Below are 23,040 nucleotides of genomic sequence, written 5' to 3'. Positions count from 1 at the left end.
GAAAAACCATATGCTCATATTGATGGTAGGAATGTAAAATGGTTCAGTCCATTTTGGAAAACTCTTTGGCAGTTCTTCAGAATGTTAAAAGTAGGGTTACTGTATGACTCAGCAGTTCTCCTAGGTGTACATCCAACCAAACTGAAAACATATATAAAAACCTGTACACAAATGCTCACACACCATTATTAATAATAGCCAAAAAGCTAAAAAGAAATCCAAATGTCCATTATCCTACATGAATAAACAGAATATGGTATACACACACAGTGGAATGTTATTTAGCCATGAAAAGAAATGAAGTACTGATACATGCTGTAACCTGGGTGAACCTTGAAAACATTATGCTAAATGAGTCCATTTATATTAAATGTCCAAGATAGGTATGTCTGTAGAAATAGCAAGTGGATTAGCGGTTGTTGGGAGATGGGGGAGAGGAGAAGAAGGAGTGAGTGGTAATGGGTACAGGGCTTTTGGGTGGTGAAAATACTGTGGAATTAGTGGTGTTAGTTGCACAAACCACTGAATAGCACACTTTAAAAGGATAAGTTTTATGGCAGTGCTAATATCAGTAAAGCTGTTATTTAAAAAGGAAGGGTAAAGAACTTTGATTACTTAAAAACTAAAATATAAACTGAACTATAAAATAATCAAGCGATGTATTTCTAAGGTTTATAGTAGTTGGAGACTTAATATTCTTAATATATAAAGAAGATATATTTATCAATGTGGAATAAAATCTTGGGGAAAAATGTACCAAAATGTTGACACTAATTCTGAATGAGTAGATTATAAAGGATTTTCTCCTCTTTCCAAATTTTTATGTTTTCAATAATGTGCATTCATTACAGAGGCATGATCAGGAATTATTAGGAAAGACAACAGTAAGTTCATTAAGAAAAGCTTAAAGCTGCACAATTTCTTCTAGCCCGATTTTCTTTTGCTGAACAGAGAAGCCTCCAAAGAGGAGAAGGTTAGATTATTTATGGAAATTGATAATTTGGCTCGGGTGCTTAGTGCTTCTCTGACTCCAACTTTACCATCTGTGAAATGGGACCATGGTACCAGTCTGCATAGGGTTGTGCAGAATATTAAAATGAATTAAGTCATGGGAAAATCCTGGTATATAATAAGGGCCCAAAGAATTCTTTGCTACCCTATCCACTCCCTTTCAGTCTGGAATTGAGTTTTACCTATAAAAAAGAGGTAGTACCTTTGAGCAAGGGTAGAGAAGGAATTTAACAAGTTTACTTCAGGCAGAGTCTTAGCTCAGAATACACACAGAGCTGGCATGTGGAAAGACTTTAAAAGCATCTTTGAATGGAGAAACCAGTAGAGAAAAAAACAGCAATTCCCAGTAGGCCTGTGGCATAATAAATGACCTAGGGACCTGGCTTTCTGGCTGTTGGGCCTTTGGCAAGTCACTTGTCTTTTCTGGCTTTCACTATTCTCGCTTGGCGAATGAAGATGTTGGACCAAGAGTCCTGCTTTAAAAATTCTACCAAGTTTTGAGGCTTGGTGACTGGCAATTTGGAGTCTCAAAGGGTCTGCCTGGGAAGTCTGAATTGCCATGACATTCTTTCAAAGTTTAAATCTTTGCTTTGTTTGCTCCATTTTGGCCAGCCCTGCCCAAGCCAGCAGCCCCTGCATTCTCCCTTGTTGGTGCTCAGGTTCCCAGCCTATTGTTTATTTAGGGATTGCAATTTCCTTATTGGCGTGCGCCTCCGCCAGCAGGGTTGAGAAGTCAACCACAGGCCTCATGTGAACGTCCCCTTTCAAGTTTCAGTAATGACAGTGTACCGGCCGTCACATGCCTCATCCCTAAGGCATGGTCCAGTTTCCACATCCATCAGGCCGTGCTGGTGACTTGGGGTGGCCTGAATTCCTCCGCTGCCTGTTGCTTTTTCCATGAGACAAACTGGTTGAACATAGAAGGATTTGTGGTATGTTTTAGAGATCCTAAGAATGAGGCCCCAAACCAGGGCTGTTGAAGGCATTGTGGGGATGGTTTAAAAGGAATGGGAAGAGCAAGTTCAGGTTGCTAGAGGCCAGTGAAGAGAGCTTCCTCACCCAATCTTTTCCTAAAGAGCACTGGAAGAGAATAGAGGTGTGAGATGTCCATCTTTTCATTACTCCTCGAAATGCAATCACTGTTTTGCAAAGTAGTATTTCTCTGGATCTCTGGGAATTTAAACTCTCTTTGTATTTACATGTATGTGAAAGATGACTTTGATCCAGCCTTGGTGAGGGCGGGGCCGCACACAGCACACACTGATGGGCCACTCTCTCATCTGGAAGCACTTTCTGAAATTTCTTCCTCCCTGTCCTCTCTCCCCAGCCTCTTCACTGTTTTCTTTTGACCTTGCTCTGTGATCTTTAAAGGCTAATCGTACTGTGTGGAAGAAAGGATCAAAACAGTCCAGCTTCTAGGTGGCACACCTTCTCTGAAGCCAGTTCTCCTGAGGTTTTCCTGGAGACAGCAAGGTCCCACTGTGTGACTTCCTCTCTTCTGTATGTGGAGGGAACCATTCCAGTGTATTAAAGGTGTTAAAAAGTGACTGAAGAAGACGATGTAGGTGATACAAATAAACTTTAGCACTTCATGAAGCAGTCTCCATTTGGAGAACTGGAAAATGCGGTGGGAGGAAGGAAGCTTTTATAGGATAAAGAATAAAGAATAAGGAAGCTTCTCCCTCTGACCCTCTTCCCTCTCGTGCTCTCTATCTCTCATTCTCTCTCTCTCTCTCAAATAAATAAATAAAATCCTAAACAAAAAGAATAAGGAAGAAAAAAATAGAAAATATCTGATTGGCTGGGACCACGTAGTCAAACTTGTTTAAGGTGAGAAGGAACAAGGAAATTAGAACTCAGAGTTGGCTTGGCATGTGAGAATTGGCTGACTGGATACACTGCATTTCTGGTCAAGTGGAGCATTTACAGGGACATGAAAGTTATCTAAGTATAGATAACTATAAAATGAGTAAAATAAGTACTTAATTCACAGGGTTATAGGGAAGATTAAGTGAGATTTTCTACCACAGTGTTTGCATTAGTATTCAATACACATTAGCTGTTGTTGTTATTAAGTGCATTTCTAATGCTGGAATGGAGAAACATTGCTTCTGTCCTATAGTATTCTTTTCTATATATTCAGATAATGCAAATATATTTATATCTTCAACATATATGAGGAAGAAAACATAGGTCTAAAAAAGAAATCTTTTTTTTTTTTAAGATTTTATTTATTTATTTGACAGAGAGAGACCCAGCGAGAGAGGGAACACAAGCAGGAGGAGTGGGAGAGGGAGAAGCAGGCTTCCCACCGAGCAGGGAGCCCGATGCGGGGCTCGATCCCAGGACCCTGGGATCCTGACCTGAGCTGAAAACAGGCACTTGATGACTGAGCCACCCAGGCGCCCCCCTCAGAAAGAAATCTTTTGATGTGGCTTTGTTCCCTCCTGAGGAGTTTACAAATAAATACAGATTTTTGTGTCACCTCTATCCTGAAAGGGAATGTCCTTGGGTAACATCAAGTCATTGGTCCTTCTTATTCACTCCCTAGATGAATTTGATGCACCTAGTCCACAGACTGGCCCTGGGGAGCCTCTGCATTAGCGTGTTTCACAGGCACATGGAAATGATTTTGGATTAACCAGTGCTCCCGTCCATGCATGGGGACTGTAGAAAGCTATCAGGATTAATTGAAGCAACTTTCTTGAAGGGCCGATAGTCAGCTGAGAGGCACAGGTGCAACTACACTGCTTGTTAAAATACTGAAATACTTCTGTGGTTATCTGAAATCCCCAGACTACCCTCCCCCTCTCCAGCAACTAAAGAGTTAACCCCTGGCTTTTCAGAGACTTCCCAGACCTGGTTCCATTGCTCTAGGTGGTGTCTGTTTTGGCTGGTTCTTGTCCTATGCTGACCTAGTTGTTGAGTGACTCAGCCATCTCCCTGATTCTATGGGATTTAAAGTCTGCTCAAACCTTTTCTGACTCTCTTTCTTTCTTGAAACTTCACTCTCTTATTTTCTGTGACTTTTTCATGATTTCCATGAATTTTACAGCTCTTCCTTTTGGTGATTCCTGTGCCATTTTTCTCTATACTCTTCTTAACTGTGTCTGAGAATTGCTTTACCACTAGGCTGATGATCTATCATTTCTCCTGTCTCAACTCCCATTTTGGCTTCCGTCTTTATTATTAACTTCCCAAAGGCCATCTTGTTGCCTTCTTTTTACCAGCTTATAAATGATTTGCAGTCATAGCCAAATGCAAACCCTAGCTTGAGTCTGAAGAGTGCTTATCATGCAGCCCCTTCTTCCTTTCCGACTCCTCTGCAACAAAAAGTGATCTATACTTTTTAATTAGTCCTGTCTTCTTACTCCTCTTCATACATAATTCATACTTGTTATCTTATTCTTTCAACTTATATTAATTAAATGTTATGTGCTGGACACCATGCTGAGTACTCTTGACTTTTTTTTTTTTTAAGATTTTATTTATTTATTCATGAGAGACAGAGAGAGAGGCAGAGGGAGAAGCAGGCTCCCAAGGAGCAGGGAGCCCGATGCGGGGCTTGATCCCAGGACCCTGGGATCATGACCTGAGCCGAAGGCAGACACTTAACCATCTGAGCCACCCAGGCGCCCCGAGTACTCTTGACTTTACATGTGTTATTATTTCTGGCCAGAAAGAATTTCATCTTCCCTATGATAATCTTACTCTTATCCATCTCCAGACCCTATATTAGGCTCCTTTGCTTTCTGGAGATTTGTTGACTCTTCTATGGTGGTCTTACTCATTTCTGACCTTTCTTTGTAGATTTGTAAACTACTGTATCTAACTGTATTTTGGTGTTACCTTTCATGCTATCACTTCTGTGGTATACTCTTCTGGTTCCAAGTGGCTGAAACCCTGCTATTGTATTTTGGTATTCTAGGGGAGTGGATGGTTCAGATATAGCTGTACCTAGCTGTTCAAATGATGTTATAAGGGTTCATTCATTCAGGCACATTCTGTTTCTGTTTTTTTTTTTTTAAGAATTTATTTATTTATTTGACAGAGAGAGACACAGCGAGAGAGGGAACACCAGCAGGGAGAGTGGGAGAGGGAGAAGCAGGCTTCCCCTGGAGCGAGGAGCCGGATGTGTGGCTTGATTCCAGGACCCTGAGATCATGACCTTAGCTGAAGGCAGACGCTTATCGACTGAGCCACCCAGGCGCCCCTCTGGCACATTCTTAATCATGGTATCAAAGAAGGCCATAACCAGCCATAGGCCCATATTTTCCTTATCATTCATAATCTCAGAAAAGGAGAAACATAGGCTCAGAAAAAGAGAGGCCTCTGAATTTATGTGAGTCCCCTAAAAGAACTCTGATTGGCCTTGATGGCGTAATGAGATCACCACAGATCAATCCGCATCCCAAGAATCCATGGTACGTGCCACTGAGCAGGGTCACACGTGAAAACCCCACTAAAACAACAAGGAATTGGGGCGATGTAGTTCCCAAAAAGGAAAGAAGCTGAGCAGACAGATAAAAGAGTAATTGATAAATGCTACAGCTAGAAATGGGAAGAAGGTAATCTTTGTAGAGCACCTACTGTGTGTTGGCTATTATTCTGGAAGGTGTACATTTTCTCACTCATGTAATTCTTATAACAACCTTAGCTTATAGGATTAGCAACCTTAGGAACATGTTCACAAAGTTAGACGGTGTAGACTAAAAGTGGAAGCTACTGTCTTCTACATGTGCACCTCACAGAACTGGGGAATGGGTGGGGACTTACTGTACTGTTGTTGGCTGATGATAATAATGATGGCAACCCTTTACTCTCATGCGGGAGGCTCCATGATAGGTACTTTTCATGCATTATAGATCACTTGTAATTTTCATGACATGCTCTTGAGCGTGGTCTTATTTCTGACAGCCTCAGCGTCTTGCCCAAAGACGTAAAAGCCTGAACCAGATTACAGATTTGTGACTCTTGAAGGGTCAGGAGGATTGTTTTAGCTTCAGATCTCTTTTTTTTCTTCTGACTTGAGTCTGTTAACAACAACAGCAACAGCAACAACAATAACAAATTCATATATGGAGACCAAAACCTCAATGGTTGCATAGTGTCCAGAAAGAAACACATCTTCTGGGATTTCTAGACCCTGAGCTGCTCTGCAAGTCACCATGCCGCGTGGAAGTCGGAGCCGCACCTCCCGCATGGCCCCTCCGGCCAGCCGGGCACCTCAGATGAGAGTGGCACCTAGACCAGCGCCAGCAGCTCAGCCTCCGGCAGCGGCTCCACCAGCTGCTGTTGGCTCACCTGCTGCTGTGCCCCGGCAGCCAGGGCTCATGGCCCAGATGGCAACCACTGCAGCTGGTGTGGCTGTGGGCTCTGCTGTCGGGCACACGATAGGTCATGCCATCACTGGGGGCTTCAGTGGAGGAGGCAATGCTGAGCCTTCAAGGCCTGACATCACTTACCAGGAGCCTCAGGAAACCCAGCCAGTATACCAGGAGCAGCAGCAGTTTGGCCCATGCCACTATGAGATGAAACAGTTTCTGGAGTGTGCCCAGAACCAGGGTGACCTGAAGCTTTGTGAAGGTTTCAGCGAGGTGCTGAAACAGTGCAGATTTGCAAATGGATTAGCCTAATCAAGAAGTTCAAATTGAAGATGAGGAAAATCATCTCTCATAACCAAGTTAATTTAGCATAAAAATATAATTGATGGTGAATGGTGAATATATAAAGTGTGAAACCACCAGTTAAGCTTCTCCTTCATCATTAAATACAGCTTTCTTCAGAATTGGAATAAAAAAGGTTGTTCTTACTGTATAGAAGTTCATTGAGATGGTTTGAATTTGGGATTGGACAGATATTTGTGTGCCTCCTTAAATCACCTTTTGTGATGTTCTCATTTGTGAATTAGAATAAAGTGATTTTCTCCCAGGGCGCCTGGGTGGCTCAGATGGTTAAGCGTCTGCCTTCGGCTCAGGTCATGATCCCAGGATCCTGGGATCGAGTCCCGCATCGGGCTCCCTGCTCCTTGGGAGCCTGCTTCTCCCTCTGCCTCTCTCTCTCTCTCTCTGTCTCTCATGAATAAATAAATAAAATCTTAAAAAAAAAAGTGATTTTCTCCCAAAAAAAAAAAAAAAGAAACACATCTTCTGCCCATGGGTCATTAGCAGTGTGCACAGCGACAGGATGACAGGAAGGATGCATTTCTGGGGCATGGGCTTCATGAAGAATGAGCCAGAAGTCGGCAAATGAAGCCATGGAAAGAAACATCGAAGCACCTTAATTGCATTGAATTTGACCTGATTCTGTGCTTGTAAATTTTGCTGTAAAGAATTAGGTACTGTATGAACAAAAAAACAATATTACCACCAAAAAACAGCATGTCCCCTGTCATTTTCTCATCTAGGTCACCATCTCTTTATAGTTTGATAAGGCCCAAGAAGTTGAGTTACTGATTTTTTTGTGTTTAGTTTTTCCTTCTAACATGCTTTAGGCCCAAGTCTACTTCTTTCTAGAGGGCTTGACTTGGGCTTACAAAACCGCGGTTAATGCCACACAGTAAACCCTTCCAAAGTCAAGGGCGTTCCTCAGATATCCTAAGACCAAGGGAAGCTCAGTTATGTTTGCAACTACAACTAGATGAGTTTTAAAAAAGTTAAGCCTTCAGGAGCCTCTGTGGCATCCAGTAATAATAGTCTAGAATTTTATTCTAAATAAAGCATAATATAATTAGGTTGGGATGTTTCCTGAACATTAGATCACGTCTTCTTCCTTAAACCAAATTGGCCCTAAGTTTGTTGATCAATGTCCGTAGACCGATATGTGATCACGGTGAGTTCCATGCTCTGTAAAGACTGCTTGTATTTTCTTCTTGCCCTGATATTAAAATGAAACCAGTAATTCTTACTGTATTTGAAAAAAAAACACATTGTGACACTCAGCAATAACATAATTGTTACTTTTTGTAACTAAATGATACTGCTTTTTTGATGTTCCACCTACTCATCATTTCAGTGTTCACAGTTCCTAGAGAGGAATTGAAATCTTTTTTTTGCTGTTTAAGGGGAACATAATGTTCAGCAAATACAAAAAGGGTAATAAAGGCATCTGGACTGGCAAAGATGTTCCAGAAAGTTTACTCCCAGGGTTGGTGTACACTTAGGCCGAGATGGATAGCTCTTGAGAGTAGGTTAATATTTTTCTAAATGTACTTGGCTTGTAAAATTGTCTTGGTTTCTTCTGCACTGGTCAATCTTGTGCCTCCTGTATGCTGGACACCTGTAGTCATTTAAAACACCCACATCACCTGAGAACCTTGTGAAAATGCAGATTCAGATTCAGTTGGTCTGGGTTGGGGCCTGAGATTCTACATTTCTAAAACTCTCTCAGCTGATGTCAATGCTGCTGTTCTGTGGACCACACTTGGAGTAATAGTGATCTAGATTGTACTCCATGTTAGAGAGAGAAGGGTGCCCATGAATCTTGTTGAGATCTACCTAGTATCACACATACCTGGGCAATGTGACTGGTACCCAATAGATGCTCAGTACATATTTGTTGAATGAATGAGAAAACTCCTTGTGTCTAAGTTTACTATCAACTGTAGCAGACATGTCCTGGAAAAACTCCGAAATTAGTAAAGAAAAGAAAAAAAGATAAAGCAGAGATAAACATATTTCAGTCTTCCCATCTCTTTCATTTTCATTGCTGTAGTCCAGCACCTGTGCTAATACTTATAGCTCATTTAAGAATCAGCAGGTGGGCCTAGTGGGTTGATGGCTGCTAGGGATTCAATTTCAGTGGTTTATTAATTGCCTGTCAAGTACCCATTTTACATCTTTTAAATGATAAATGTAAAATAGTCTTGGTTATGAATCTTTAAGTAGGAGTTATGATCTGCAATTGATGTATAAAATTTTTACAAGTATTGGGGTGCCTAGGTGGCTCAGTCGTTAAACGTCTGCCTTGGGCTCAGGTCATGGTCCCAGGGTCCTGGATTCGAGCCCCACATCGGGCTTCCTGCTCAGCGGGAAGCCCGCTTCTCCCTCTCCCACTCCCCCTACTTGTGTTCCCTCTCTCACTGTGTCTCTCTCTGTCAAATAAATAAATAAAATCTTAAAAAAAAGAAAATTTTTACAAGTATTATTTTATGAATGTGTGGAAAGAAATGATTTGAAAGATATTCAATTCAGATTTTTTTTCTAATAGGGAATGAGCAAACACATTTCAGCTGGTTTTTTTCCTGCTGAAACTTTATGTCCCACATTCTTACAGTCCTTAATGAAAATACTGTATAAAAGCAAAACAATTTCATGGTTGTCCTGTCTCAAGACTATTTGAAAAATGTTACTTGAGGCATGGAGTGGTAGGTTCTGAGAGCATGGGAGTCTGTGTTCTCTGAGCTCAGAGCAGGCTCTCAGTAAACCACTTTTGAGTTACAGAAGCCAACAAGGTGATCTGGATATTTAAGCACCTAATTACTTTAAATGGAGGGTAATGATGGTAAGTTTTCCCTTGAAGAATCCAAATCACTGTTTTGATTTTTCACTTTAGTATATAACCCTGAGCTAAATGTGGCCATTAAAATCCCATTTTTTTTTTTTTGAAGAATTGACTTCTAGAGGAATAATACTGGGAAAAATCAAATTAAATAGAATACTTTGCTACAGAACTTCTCCAGAGCCATTAATGCTAATGTGCGTAGGGAATCCCCAGTAAGTATTTCTCAAACTTATTTGACCCTACAATGCCCTTTTCACAGAGCTTTTGTGTTCTGTGGATTTTGGGAAAAGCTGTTCTATGTTGTATTTCACTCTCTCCATCTCCAAGGAAGGCCCACAATGATCTGCTTTGAGAGTTTGCTTATTTGTGAAACATAATCAAAATGAATACTTGAAAATCACTACATAAATTATTTTAAAGTATCAGTGGTAAGTAACATGTGAAGATGTTCAGATGAAGAAAACTCTGGTGATTGGGAGTAAATATTGCTCTCCCTTCTGAAACTTCACTTTTCAGGATGTTACAGCATTATGTCTTCACTCTAGATCAGTGCTTAAGAGTTCTTGAGATGTGCAGTTAGCCTCAGTTTTGAAGGGCAGCATCCATATACCACATTGAGCCATATTAGGAACTGTGAGGTGGTTGCCTTCCATAGTTCTACTTAAATATAGAAGTTTATAGTAATTCATCTTAATTTTAGAGATTTGAAAAAAAAGAAAAAGATGAAATTTCTTCTCCCTGAATTCCTCAAACTGAGGTAGTAGAGTAGCTGTGACCATGGCAGTCATTTTATTTACCTTTATATTTCATACTTGGATTTCTTCACATCTTTCTCTGCCTCAGCATTTTGAGTATCTTCTCGGGCACAGTCAATACACCATCTGATATATCTATGTATTTTGTATCTGCTCTCTTCTCTAGATCTTAATGATACTCTCCTATCTCCTTTTCTCTATGCTCAAGATTTCAGGTCTGAGTTCTGTTGTCTTTAAACTTGACTTCTTAAAGAACAGAAACATAAATAAGGACAGGAAAAAATAGATCATTACTAAAGTGACTTTCACAACACGCCCCACCTTTTCTTTTTTTTAGTATTTTGGGATACCTGTGGCTAAAGGGGAAAAAAAGCTTGTGAGGAAAAAGAAAAGTTGGTTAATTTAAGGAAATTAGTAAAAGTTAAAAATATTAGTTTTAAAATGTGTTTCACTATTTGGTGAAATTTTAACTCAGACGCATATAGGTCAAGATAATTTTTTTGTTACAAAACTTTCTATCTTAACCCTGTTCTGATCTTTCTTTAGCAGTATGTAATTTTTTAAAGTGTGGTAAAAAGCTCCTTCTAACCCAGTTAGAAGCTGGCGACTGTGGTCATTGCTAACTAAAGCCTCAGGATTTGACTGAGGGGAAAGCAGAGGGTATACTCCACCCCCCCGCCCCCCGCCTATGTTATTGAGACCTGAAATTCTAAGTGTATCAAAAATTAAGGTGTAAAACATGAGGACCACAAAACATGTTGCACACATACATGTTTTTATACATGTATGTGTGTGCATACATACATACATACGAAAATGCTTCCTTTAGACTTGGGTCTGAAATCCCAGAAGATTTTGTATTAGAATAGCAAAGATGTAGGTTCTTCCTTTTACACTTAACTTACAGTTAAACTCTTGTAAAGATTGTACTTAGATCTTTGTAAATGCGGAAAGATTGTATCTGAAAAAGAGGAAATCTCTGTCATATCGATTAGAGTTTTATTTTTATTTTTTTTTAAGATTCTATTTATTTATTTGAGAGAGAGGGAGAGTACAAAGGGAGAGTGACAGGGAGAATCAGACTCCCTGCTCAGAAGAGAGCCCAGTGTGGGGCTCTATCCCAGGACCCTGAGCTCATGACCTGAGCTGAAGGCAGACTAATCAATTGAGCCACCCAGGTGCCCCTTGATTAGAGTTTTAATTGATAACTATCTTTTTATATGTTTTAAAGTAATATAATCTTAAGGCTTTCATGGGAATAAATAAAAGTGTTAATAGTGAGTATATCTGGGTGATGGGATTATGTACAGTCATAATTATCTACATAGCTTTTCAAGTTTTCTATAGTGAGCATGTCTTCTTTTTCTTTTTCTTTTTTTTAGATTTTATTTATTTATTTGACACAGAGAGAGAGAGAGAGAGAGAGAGCACACAAGCAGGGGAAGCTGCAGGCAGAGCGAGAGGGAGAAGCAGGATCCCTGCAGAGCAGGGACCCAGATGTGGGTTTTGATCCCAGGGTCATGGGATCATGACCTGAGCCAAAGGCAGCTGCTTAACTGACTGAGCCACCCAGGCGTCCTATAGTGAGCATGTCTTAATTTTATAGTCAGAAAAAAATGTTGATTTAAAATGACTGCCATTTATTTAAGAAGGCTCTTATGAATGTTTAGAAGTTTTTTCTGCATCTTTTTTTTTTATTATTGCTGCTCTTTTTGTCTACAGAGTTCTCATAGCTCAGAACTCAAAAGAGTCACTAAAGATGCCTTCCTACTTTCATCAGCTTGGGCTGCTATAACAAAATACCACTTCTAGGTGGCGTAAAAAAACAGAAATGTATTTTCTCACAGTTATGGAGGCTGGAAGTCCCAGATCAGGGCGAGAGCGGGGTTGGGTTCTGGTGAGAGCTCTCTTCCGGGCTCGCAGATGGCCACCTTCTTGCTGTGTCCTCACATGGCAGGGAGCAAGAGAGAATAAAGAAGCTCTCTAGTGTTTCTTCTTATGAGGGCTTCATCCTCATGACCTCATGTAACCCTGATCACCTCCTAAAGGCCTCATCTCCAAATACCATCACATTTCCTTCACATTAGGGATTAGAGCTTCAACATAGGAATTTTGGAGGCATGTAGACATTTAGTCTGTGATACACTCCTTTCACTCAAACTGGCAGTATACAGGATTTCTAGAAATTGCATCTAGAATAGAAAAAGACTAGCTGGCTGTACCTAAAACATGAGTGGTGGTTATCTCTTGATGGTAGGTTTAGAGGTGATTTTCTCCATTTTCTAGAAATTTAAGGTGCCATTATTTTTATAACTGGAAAAAATAACAATAAATATTATTTTTAAAGGAAAATGAAATGCTAGAGAATATAACATTCCATAATAATCTTGCAGATTTCAGAATCTTTTTATTTCTTCTTCTTGGTTTTTTTCTGAGAATTAATGAAAATGTCTTCAACACTTAGAGCTCTTGGATGTTCACATGTAGTGGCACTCAATTAAGAAGTTGTTTCTCCTCATTTTCCTCCATTTAATGATGATGACAATGTTAAATGATAATAGCAATGATTATTATATTGCCCCATGAGACATGCCATCGACAATAGAATATAGGAAATTAAAATGGAGAATAGCCACAAAATCAGGACAGATGTTTGCAAAGTTTTTCCTATGAGTTGGTTCTAAATAGAATAGGCCATCCATTGTTTTTACTTTTGGATTCAATACATTATCAGAGCAATACATTATCAGATTCCTGATAATGAATTGGTAAAAAAAAAATGAGTTAATGGTTTGTTTTTCATTAACATTCAGTTGCAAATGTGATATCAGCTCGTTGGATCTGTACCATAAAAGAGCAGGTACATGGTGTCAGGGAGGAAACTTACAGTCAAACTTTCAGTGTATTTTTTCCAAAGACTGGTTGGAGTTTAACACCTCAGGTTGGGGAAAGATTTTTTCCCTTTACAAGAGCTCTCTCTTTTCTTTTTAATGCATCATTTCTTACTATGCTCTATCTTGTGTGTATAGTCTGTCATTTCCTTAAAAAAATTCCCTGTGGTTGTTTTTTTTTTTTCTCAATCTCACAGTTGAGTGTAATATTTCTAGTTTTTTCAACTCTGAAAGTCAATAGATTAGAAATGCCCTGCAAAGTAGAAATGTTTTTTGTCACGCAGGGAGCTGCTCGCCAAATAAATCATGACATTGTGATATATTATTTCCAGTTGCTATAAATTTTCAATATTTAATATATCAGTCATACTAAGTCAGGATTCAGTTATTTAATTTCATTGATGTCTGTATTCTAGATGAGAATTCTTTTCCTCATTAGTAGATTTTAATTTCCTTCTCTCTCAGAGTCAAATTCCAAGCTTGCCTTATAAAACCAGGCACAGAGTATACACATGAACAAACTGTTTTTGTGTTTACAAGTAGACTAGAAATTGTACTCTGGTAAACTATATCTGAAATTACAAATTTGTCCACTTAAATGGTATTTTTTAACACTTTAGATCACTTTTGTCACTGTTGCTTTGATAATTTGATTACCAGGTATAGACAAACATATCTAGGCAACTCTCCATATTGTATTGTCACATGATCTTTATTGAGAGCTTAAAAAGTAATCTCACAAATGATCCTCAAAAGTGAAAAAAATAAATTGTTCTGAACTCAGGGTTATGCCTGTATCATAGTTAATGTCTTACTACCCAAATTACTTTCTGGAATTCTGTTTTGATGATACTGAAAAAAATTTTTTTCTTTCTTTCTTTTTTTTTTTTTACCCTTTTTTTTTTTTTAACAACAGGACACAAAAATCGCTTCATTGGAGCGAAACATAAGGGATCTGGAGGATGAGATCCAGATGTTAAAAGCCAATGGTGTGCTGAACACTGAGGACCGCGAAGAAGAGATCAAACAAATAGAGGTTTACAAAAGTCACTCCAAGTTCATGAAAACCAAGGTATGGTCCAAAGTTATAAACTTTTATACTCTTAGTGTGACTGGAAAGTTACGGTTTACATACATACTTTCCCCAAATAGCCACATAACCTGTTTTATGTGATATCATGAAATATATGGACAATAAAGAAGAACACAGAAGATTTTTTTCATTCAGAATCCTAGATTTCAAAAAGGGATCAGGGAACATCTTTGGTCAAATTTCTACTCATTAAGGTGTTCAAGATTTTCTAATGAGTAAGTTTGGTGTCTTGGGAATGAACATTTACTTGTAATAATCTCCTCTCTTTCAAACTGCCTGAGTTTTCATAAGTTTTTCTATTTTGTGAAGTTTCTATTATTGCCAAATTTTGGCCCATCCCTGAGAAGATGACTGTCTCCAGAGGTATTGATCTTGGAAGCCAATTTAACTGATTTCAAGGGTATGAAGACATTTTGGTTTTAGCATAGTGTTTAAGGTAGAACGGACTTTGCATTCCAATGCTACTGTTTGCTTAAATTGTTCAGCTTCTTTAAGCCTCAGTTTTTTCATCCATGAAATTGGCATAAGAGAAAGGAAAGTACCTTCATCATTGGGTTGCTTTGACAATTCCAAGAGATTATGCATTTAAAGCACTTAGCCCCTGGCTAATCTCTAGAAAGCATTCAATAATTGTCAGGCATTGTTATCGATAGTGTTATTATTTTTATATTATTATTATTTTTTAAAGACTTTATTTATTTGAGAGAGGACAGAGAGAGCACGAGTGGGGGGAGAGGCAGAGGGAGAGGGAGAAGCAGATACCCCGCTGAGCAGGGAGCCTGACAAGGGGCTCGATCCCAGGGCCCTGAGATTATGGCCTGAGCCAAAAGCAGATGCTTAACGGACTGAGCCACCCAATAGTGTTATTATTATTATTGGTATCTGTTTATAAAATATAATTTTGCAATATATATAAAATATTTATAAAATATAATTATGCAATATTTATAAAATATAATTATAGTAACCTGTTCCATTAATTTATATTGGTATTGCCAGTTTTAAAGAATTTGGTTTGTTACTTTTTAAAATTAAACTTTGGGCTACAAATGAACTGAATGCCTAAATATCTATTATTTTTATACATGCTTAATTATTAAATTTATGAATAGCCCCAAGTAGGTCTTTTGAGACTTTGAGATGCTTTTATTTATCCCTGGATTTAAGCTGTTTTGCTTCTGAAGTAATAACCACACCAATTAAAATTTTTTTTCTTTTTTCTACCATGTACTCTTAAACACCCCTGGTCTTATTCTAAGTTTTACTTTTGTTTATTGCCTTATAAAATGCAGCATAGTTAAGAGTAATGCAGACTTCTATGAAGAACCAGTGGAAGTGGAGACAGAAAATGTTTAAATGATGGTATGATTTTTATCATTGTGAAATATTTGCATAGTCATTGCAGGGAATTTGCAAATTATAGAGAGGAAATAATATGTAGCATCTACTTCACCACGTTTGTGTGTTGCATGTATGTGCATTTCTCTACAGAAAAAAACAAAAATTTTGCTTACTTCTGCCAACTTTACATTTGTAAGTTGATGTTGAGATTATGACAAAAAGTTTAGATGAAGGAGTGGAGGGAGATCTGAGGAGAATGTCTAGTGGATTTGAATGTAACCCTTTCCTTTCAATGAGTTCCACAAAATGCAGAATGGGCTTCCCCGTTCAGCCCTCTCTGCCAGTTTCTTTTTTGCAGTCCTTTCCTCTCAGAGAGTTGAGCTAGGGTGTAGCAAGCCCAGTGGTAGGGTGGCCTGTTGACTAAATAATGACCATTCTGTCTGGGATTGAAGCTATGAAGATAAGCGTGAACTCATAACGTTTGGGCAAAATTATTGTTTTGGCTTAAATTTTTCCTCCCTATTCTGTCATTCAATAGTGGGAGATAGTTCAAGGCACTTTTACAACTAAAATGCCATGAAATTTGTTTAGGTAAATAAAACATGTATATGGTCTTCAGCAAGCAGGCCTTTATCAGTCCGTAGGTGTCTGAGAGACCATTGGTCCTTGAGTTGGTTTTAACTCTTAATATCTGGTTACTTTTAAGGGTTCCATAAGTGGTTGGGTCAGAAGGATGTTTGAGGAGAGAAATGGAGTAAGGTAGAAAGAGTGTAGGCTGACACATAAAATGTACTCTGGCAGATCTCTAGCCTGCCTTTGCTAGTTGCATGGTCTTGAGGAGTAACTTATGTCACTCAACCACTTTGCTCTTCTATAAAATGGGGCAACACCACAAACCTTAAAGGGAGACTCACAGGCTTAAATGAAATAATGTAATTAAAATGCTTGGCTCAAAAAAGTAGCTAATAATTATCCCCGTTATTATTGAAGAAGTATAACCAAATAATAATATTAATAATAATAATAAATGTCATATTTCACTTGACTAATGGGGGAAATGGATTTCTAAGAATATAAATAAAAAGAAGATTTTATAATATGCAGAAGTCCCTTATAGATTGATAAAAGATTGCTAAAAAGTATTAGTAAGAGTTAGTTTTTTGTATTTTCTCCATGGATTAATTCTTAACATTCATTGTTTATACTTCATATCATTACTTCAATTGATTATTTTTCTTATTTCTACTTTGAGAGGGGAGAGTGGGTATGGTCGAGCAGGTCTATTAAGACATAAGCTATTGCTAAGCATTTAGTCCTGAGTGCTTGTGTTTTGTTCTTTGTGGAATCCCAGATGCTGTGTGAACTGATTCCAGTTGGGTGAATCACTTGTCATGGAATTTATTAAATTTTAGAGGCATGGATTGATATTCTCTAAAATTGGATTATTAGCATAATTCATGGTCTATTGTGGCCTGTTTGGATAACTTTTTTTTTTTAAGATTTTATTTATTTGACACAGAGAGAGAGAACAAGCAGGGCAAGCAGCAGGCAGAGGTAGAAGCAGGCTCCCTGGTAAGCAAGGAGCAAGGATGTGGGACTTGATCTCTGGACCCTGTGATCATGACCTTAGCCAAAGGCAGACCCTTAGTGGACTGAGCTTCCCAGGTGCCCCTGGATAACTTCTCTACAAGATTTATATGAATATGTTGCTTGTCAATATCATCACAGACACCTGAAGGGTTAATTTTTGCAATAGTTGATTATACACATTGACAGAACAATTGTTTGGTGTCATTATTACAGTCTCTTGAACTCTTTCATTTACACAGAGTTGTGCGGATAAAGCTTTTGGTGGTGGATTTTTGAGCTCTGTGGTTCCCAAAGACTTACTAAACCTTGTTTTTAGCACATGACACTGAGCTAGCTACTGAGGGGCTCTAAAAGTAGTGCATATTCAAAATGTTTCTCACTTCAAAGCCAATACTGACCACTTAGTTGGGAAAGTAAGAAATGTCCTAGAAAAATTACCCTGATGATATGATAAGAGGGGAGTTCACTTCTGGCTGGAGTAATGCAAGTAGTTTAAGTTTAGTTCGTGTTTTTTGTCTAAATAACCAGATTGGCAAAATAGCAATGATAGGTCTGGTGAAGAATGCAAACTCAAATCAGTGACTGAGCAAACCTAGAAGGGTAAGTAAAAATACCATCCCACCCCAACTCCACACAGAGGAGGAAGTGGGAAGAACTCGAGTCTATGTGAAATGGCAGGTTTTCCAAAAAAGGAAAGAAAGAGGCTCTGAAGCTTACCTGGGGGAAATGGAAACGTAATTGTGAAACTCAAGGGTTTAGTGAGGCAGTGATAGAAATGGAAATCAGAAAGTGACTTTGGATCTCAGCTAGCAAAGAATGCAGGCATAGTTGACTTTAGAAACTGTTGTTTTAACAGTTTATAAAGACGCAGAGTCCTGGTAGAACATTTCAGAAATTCTTCTGAGATGCTGCATAAGGAGGGGAGTGGAACTTGGAACCAGATCTGAAATTGCATCTAATTTTGTTACTTCTTCTTGCTGCTTGTAATGAATATGTAGAAAGCTTTTATTTATTTATTTATTTAAAGATTTTATTTATTTATTAATGAGAGACAGAGAAAGAGAGAGAGGCAGAGGGAGAAGCAGGCTCCCAAGGAGCAGGGAGCCCGATGTGGGACTCGATCCCAGGACCCTGGGATAATGACCTGAGCTGAAGGCAGACGCTTAACCATCTGAGCCACCCAGGCGCCCATGTAGAAAGCTTTTAAAAGTGCCCAGAGAACTTCTTTTTTACCTGGTGTTTTAGAGAGGCACCTTCAGAGTGATAACTGTTTGCAAAGGCAGCAGGCTTGGAGGTGCTCTTCGATCTGAGTACTTCTTAATAGAGATCTAAAATGAGTTCTATCATGATTCTTTGGAAGTTTACTACCTTTAAATAAAAAAAAAATGATAAAAAAATTCAACCTGGCCATGAAAAAAAGCTCCTAAAATTGGATAAACACATATTTACATTCTCATTTGACTTTTTTTTGGAAATTTTAGTCAAAAATTGTTTTTATAACCCGTTGGTGATAAAATTGACTCAGCATTTGATTGCTCTTCATTAACAGGGCATGACCTCAAATCAGTCTCAATCTCAATGTATAATTATTTGCTCCAAGTAGGTAATAAGGGCAGCTAATAATAATTCTTGTATACAAACTCATTTTTAGGTATAAAAGTATGTTGAAATAGGTAATTTTAAATGTTTCAATGAAAATTTGACATAGAAACAATGTTGTGGAATGTAAAGGGAATGATGCTTGCATTAATTATTAAAATGAGTAAAGCATGTAGGTTGAAGGGAAAAGAAATATTTTAAATAGCCATGTGAAATGGCATGCGCCTCAGTTTTGATGCTGAACAGATGACTAGGACTGGTAGGGCCTCTTGAAAGCTTTGTGATTAAATTAAGTAGAAGTGAAGACCCAAATTGCTTTATAAATATGATGTCATAGAAAAACCATGACGTAACATGTTTGCAAAGGTGGAAGGTGAATTGCAAAAATGTAAAAGTACAGTTTAGAGTCTCAACTTGTGGAAAGGCACAGATACCAGACATAGTTGGCCAGGATGGAAATTCCTGCATCTTGAAGCCCTTTGTCACATGCACGTTCTCCCTGAGAACTGAGACTCAAACCTGAAAACTTAGAGGACTCAGACTGTGCGGACACAATCTATGAGGCCATGGGTTACCTTCAGGAGCACTGTTAAGCCTTTAAGAATGGAATGTGCCATGTAAATAATTGTTTTTCTGTAGGGAAACAATGATGGCATCCCCTGTTCTATATGAGGCTTTGTTCCTAGTGTAACACATTTTTCATCTACTGATCTCAGTACCTCTGTATTAGTCACTCCCTCTGTTTTAGGAGTTTGCCAAAGACACCACTCTGCTCTCTTAGATCTCCTCTTTTATTCTGAATTTGTAACACATTTTCTTATTAACCTCTTAAGGATTACAAACCTCATAACCCAAACTGCATGATAATAAGCATATCACTTTCTAGACATGAGGGCCATATCTGCAGTGAAAAAGAAACTGTTTTCCTTGGCAGGGGAGTGTTTTCAGGGTGTTGGTTGTGTCACAGACGTAAGTGGTGGAAGAACTTTCAGACGAGATGAAGTGTTCTTGATGTCCACATGGACTTCATATAAAGCGTGTGATGTAATTCCGATTGGCTTTTCTTCTTGCCATCATCGAGACAGACCTTCCCCAGCCCCAGTTCTCATGTATGTTCGATTGCATCACTTTCCATTTTTATTGAGTTTATGGCTATAAAAGAAGCAAAAGGCATATTTTTATGGAATATGATTTTCTATCCTGTAACTGTATTCCCCTTAGAAAAGCCCTCTTCTGTTATTGTCTGCATAAAATATTTATTTAAAATTTACTTCATGGCAGTGATAGTCTGAAAGCTATTTAAAGCAACTGTCTAATATTTATAGACTGAAATAGTTTTATCATTATCAATCTATTTTTATTGAATAAAGTAGGTGTATGTAGAACTTGTCATGTTCTTCCTTCCTATTAAATACCATTCTGTTGATCAAGTTAATTTCATTCAAATTCCTCTCTCAATACCCCATTCCCACACTAGATTTCTACTCTGATACTTGTAGAAGTTAGCTCAAATCATTTTTTTTACTATAAACATCATCTTTGCTTAGGCATGTAAAGTCCAAAGTTTTTTTTAGCTTTATTTTAAGATGAATCAGTTTCATATGTGGAATCAACTGTGTACTGTGCTGGCAGCTACAACTGCACGTGATTCAGAACCATACCCCGTGTGAAGAATGCTGATCTCGCCGATCACAACAGATTTTATTTCTTTTGTAATTTTAGTTAATCCTAATCTAGGTTTTCCCTCTTTTTATCTATACTCTGTTTTTGTGAGAGAGAGAGGCCGAGAGAGAGGGAAAGAGAATGTACTTTTATTATAGGCAAAAATGATCATAGACTTATGATTCATTAAATTATAAAGAAGAAATGTGTTTCATGGATTTCATATACCTGATCAGTGCCACCATCTGTTCACACATACCCAGAGCATGTTGATAATCAATCACAACTCTTTTTCAATGCATCTTTAAGCATACTCAGAATCCTTCTCAAGGCTGCCAGTCACTACCAAATGTTTAAATTTGGCAAGCAAGATGAAACCTATTTCTCTCCTGCTCTAGTCTGACTTCATCCTGCAAATGGGATTCCATTTCAACCTTTCTAGTGAATTACACAACCTGAACAATTCTGAAAAAGGGGGTCCTATTTCTTTGTAAGCATCCTACTCTTCATTCTCAGCAGTTATTGTCAGTAGCTTGGTTCTTGTTTATGCTAGATTTAGTGTTGAAAAGAACAAAAAATGCTGGATAAAATATATTTTCAAAACATATATTTTAAAATGTACTTAGGAACTGTCAAGTTAGAAAAAATCTCAAGGGCCAAAACTAAGCCAAAGCAGGGCGCTACGGTGCTAATAGGGTGCTGGTTCTATCTTCTTGTTGGCATTTTCTAGACAGGTGAACTTGAGCATTAGTTTCTACGGTCATGGGGACATTGAAGGAAAGAGGCAGAAGCCTGAGTCTGTTTAAGATGAAGAGTCAAATAGGAATTCCACTGCCACTACCACATTAAGCTGAGATCCCAGAGAGCCACACTCTTAGTACAAGGGTAAACTAAAAACCTCCCCATTGTACTTTCCTCTCCCCTAGACTAGGGGAATCCAGGAAAAATTATCTATTTTAAAACTTTGAGCCAAGTGAAAGGTAAAAAAACGTAGCTTTGAGAATCCATAACCGCAGATGGCTCTTGCACAGATGTGCAGTGTAAGGTGATCTAAAAACTTCAAGTAGAGAATAGAGTTTAAAGGGGTCCTTGGCTGATAGTGCCCCAGGTACTGGCAGAGACAAATGCTCTGAAGGGTCACATATTCAACTTAGACCTCAATGTTTTTCTCCAGATAAAGTTCCAAAAAACATGAGCACACAGAAAAAAATTTTTTAACATCACAACATTTGAAAGAAATCAAGCTACCATAATTGATAGCTGGTAGAAAGAACAAACAGCACTGAGGCAAGTACTTCAGAAGTGGGAATTTCAAGACAAACACTATGAAATAAGTATGTTTAATATATTTAAATAAATAAAACAGGGAATTGAAAATATGAATAAAGGTCAAGAAACTATAAAAATGCCAAGCACATTTAAAGAGAACCAAAAAGATCTCACTGATAGGAGGAATTCTTAATCTCAGGAAACAAACTGAGGGTTGCTGGAGTGCAAGGGGGTGGGAGGGATGGGGTGGCTGGGTGATGGACACTGGGGAGGGTATGTGCTATGCTGAGCGCTGTGAATTGTGTAAGACTGATTAATCACAGACCTGTATCTCTGAAACAAATAATAATACATTATATGATAAAAAAAAGATAGCAGGAAGGGAAAAATGAAGAGGGGGAAATCGAAGGGGGAGACAAACCATGAGAGACTATGGACTCTGAAAAACAAACTGAGGGTTCTAGAGGGGATGGGGGTGGGGTGATGGGTTAGCCTGGTGATGAGTATTAAAGAGGGCACGTTCTGCATGGAGCACTGGGTGTTATGCACAAACAATGAATCATGGAACACCACATCAAAAATTAATGATGTCACGTATGGTGATTAACATAACATAATAAAATAAAATAAAATAAATGTCGAGAAATGGGAAAATATAAAAATGGAAATTTAAGTTTAATGACTAGGTTTAACTGCAGGGTGATCATAGCAGAAAAGACATATAATGAACTAGAAAACAATAGAATAAAGTAAATAAAAGATAAAAAGATGAAATACATGAAAGATAAATTAAGATACATAGAAGGCAGAATAAGAAGGTCTGGCATATGTCTAATCAGAGTTCCAGAGGGAAAGAGAGATGGGGAGTGGGGACAGAGTCACTACACTGAAGCCATAGTTGAAGAGCAGAAAGGTGAGAATTTTCCAAAACTGCTGCAGGTACCAGTCCATAAACTCAGGAAGCTCAGAGTACTCCAAAAAGGATAAATAAAAAGAAATCTGTACTTTTACATGGGAGTAAAGCCATCAAATCTCAGAGGCAAAGCAAAAGTTTTAAAAAGCAGTTAGAACATCTGTCTGAAGAAGATATAGGAATGGATAATGAGTATATGAAAAGATGCTTAATATCATTAGTCATTAGAGAAATCAAAACCACAATGAGATATTACTTCATACCCACTGGAACGGCAATAATTAAAAAGACATACTAACAAGTGTTGGTGAGAGTATGAAGAAATTAGAACCCTCATATATTGCTAGTGGGAATATAAAATGGTACAGTCATTTTGGAAAACCTGTCATATGGCCTAGCAATTCCACACTTATA

At 38.3% G+C, this 23,040-nt stretch overlaps 1 protein-coding gene and 1 pseudogene across 7 annotated transcripts in view; both read left to right on the top strand.

The window, feature by feature from the left end:
- The window catches only part of ERC2 (ELKS/RAB6-interacting/CAST family member 2), a 985,383-nt gene that overhangs the window by 310,829 nt on the left and 651,514 nt on the right, over window positions 1-23,040 (top strand). For all 7 annotated transcript variants that reach the window (XR_012380904.1, XR_012380905.1, XM_073901383.1 and 4 more), the window contains one exon: window positions 14,076-14,231. Coding sequence is in view for 5 of the 7 variants with exons in the window: in XM_073901383.1 (XP_073757484.1) it covers window positions 14,076-14,231 (156 nt within the window). In the remaining 2 variants the exon portion in view is untranslated. The remainder of the gene's footprint in view (window positions 1-14,075; window positions 14,232-23,040) is intronic.
- Window positions 6,147-6,954, top strand: LOC112834235 (coiled-coil-helix-coiled-coil-helix domain-containing protein 2 pseudogene; annotated as a pseudogene).

The sequence above is a fragment of the Callorhinus ursinus genome, unplaced genomic scaffold (assembly GCF_003265705.2).
Source record: "Callorhinus ursinus isolate GAN/ISIS: 27379988/994484 unplaced genomic scaffold, GSC_fseal_2.0 scaffold15, whole genome shotgun sequence".
Classification (NCBI taxonomy): Eukaryota; Metazoa; Chordata; class Mammalia; order Carnivora; family Otariidae; genus Callorhinus; species Callorhinus ursinus.
The sequence above is the reverse complement of the archived record's forward strand: the minus strand, read 5'-3'. Positions and strand labels throughout refer to the sequence as shown.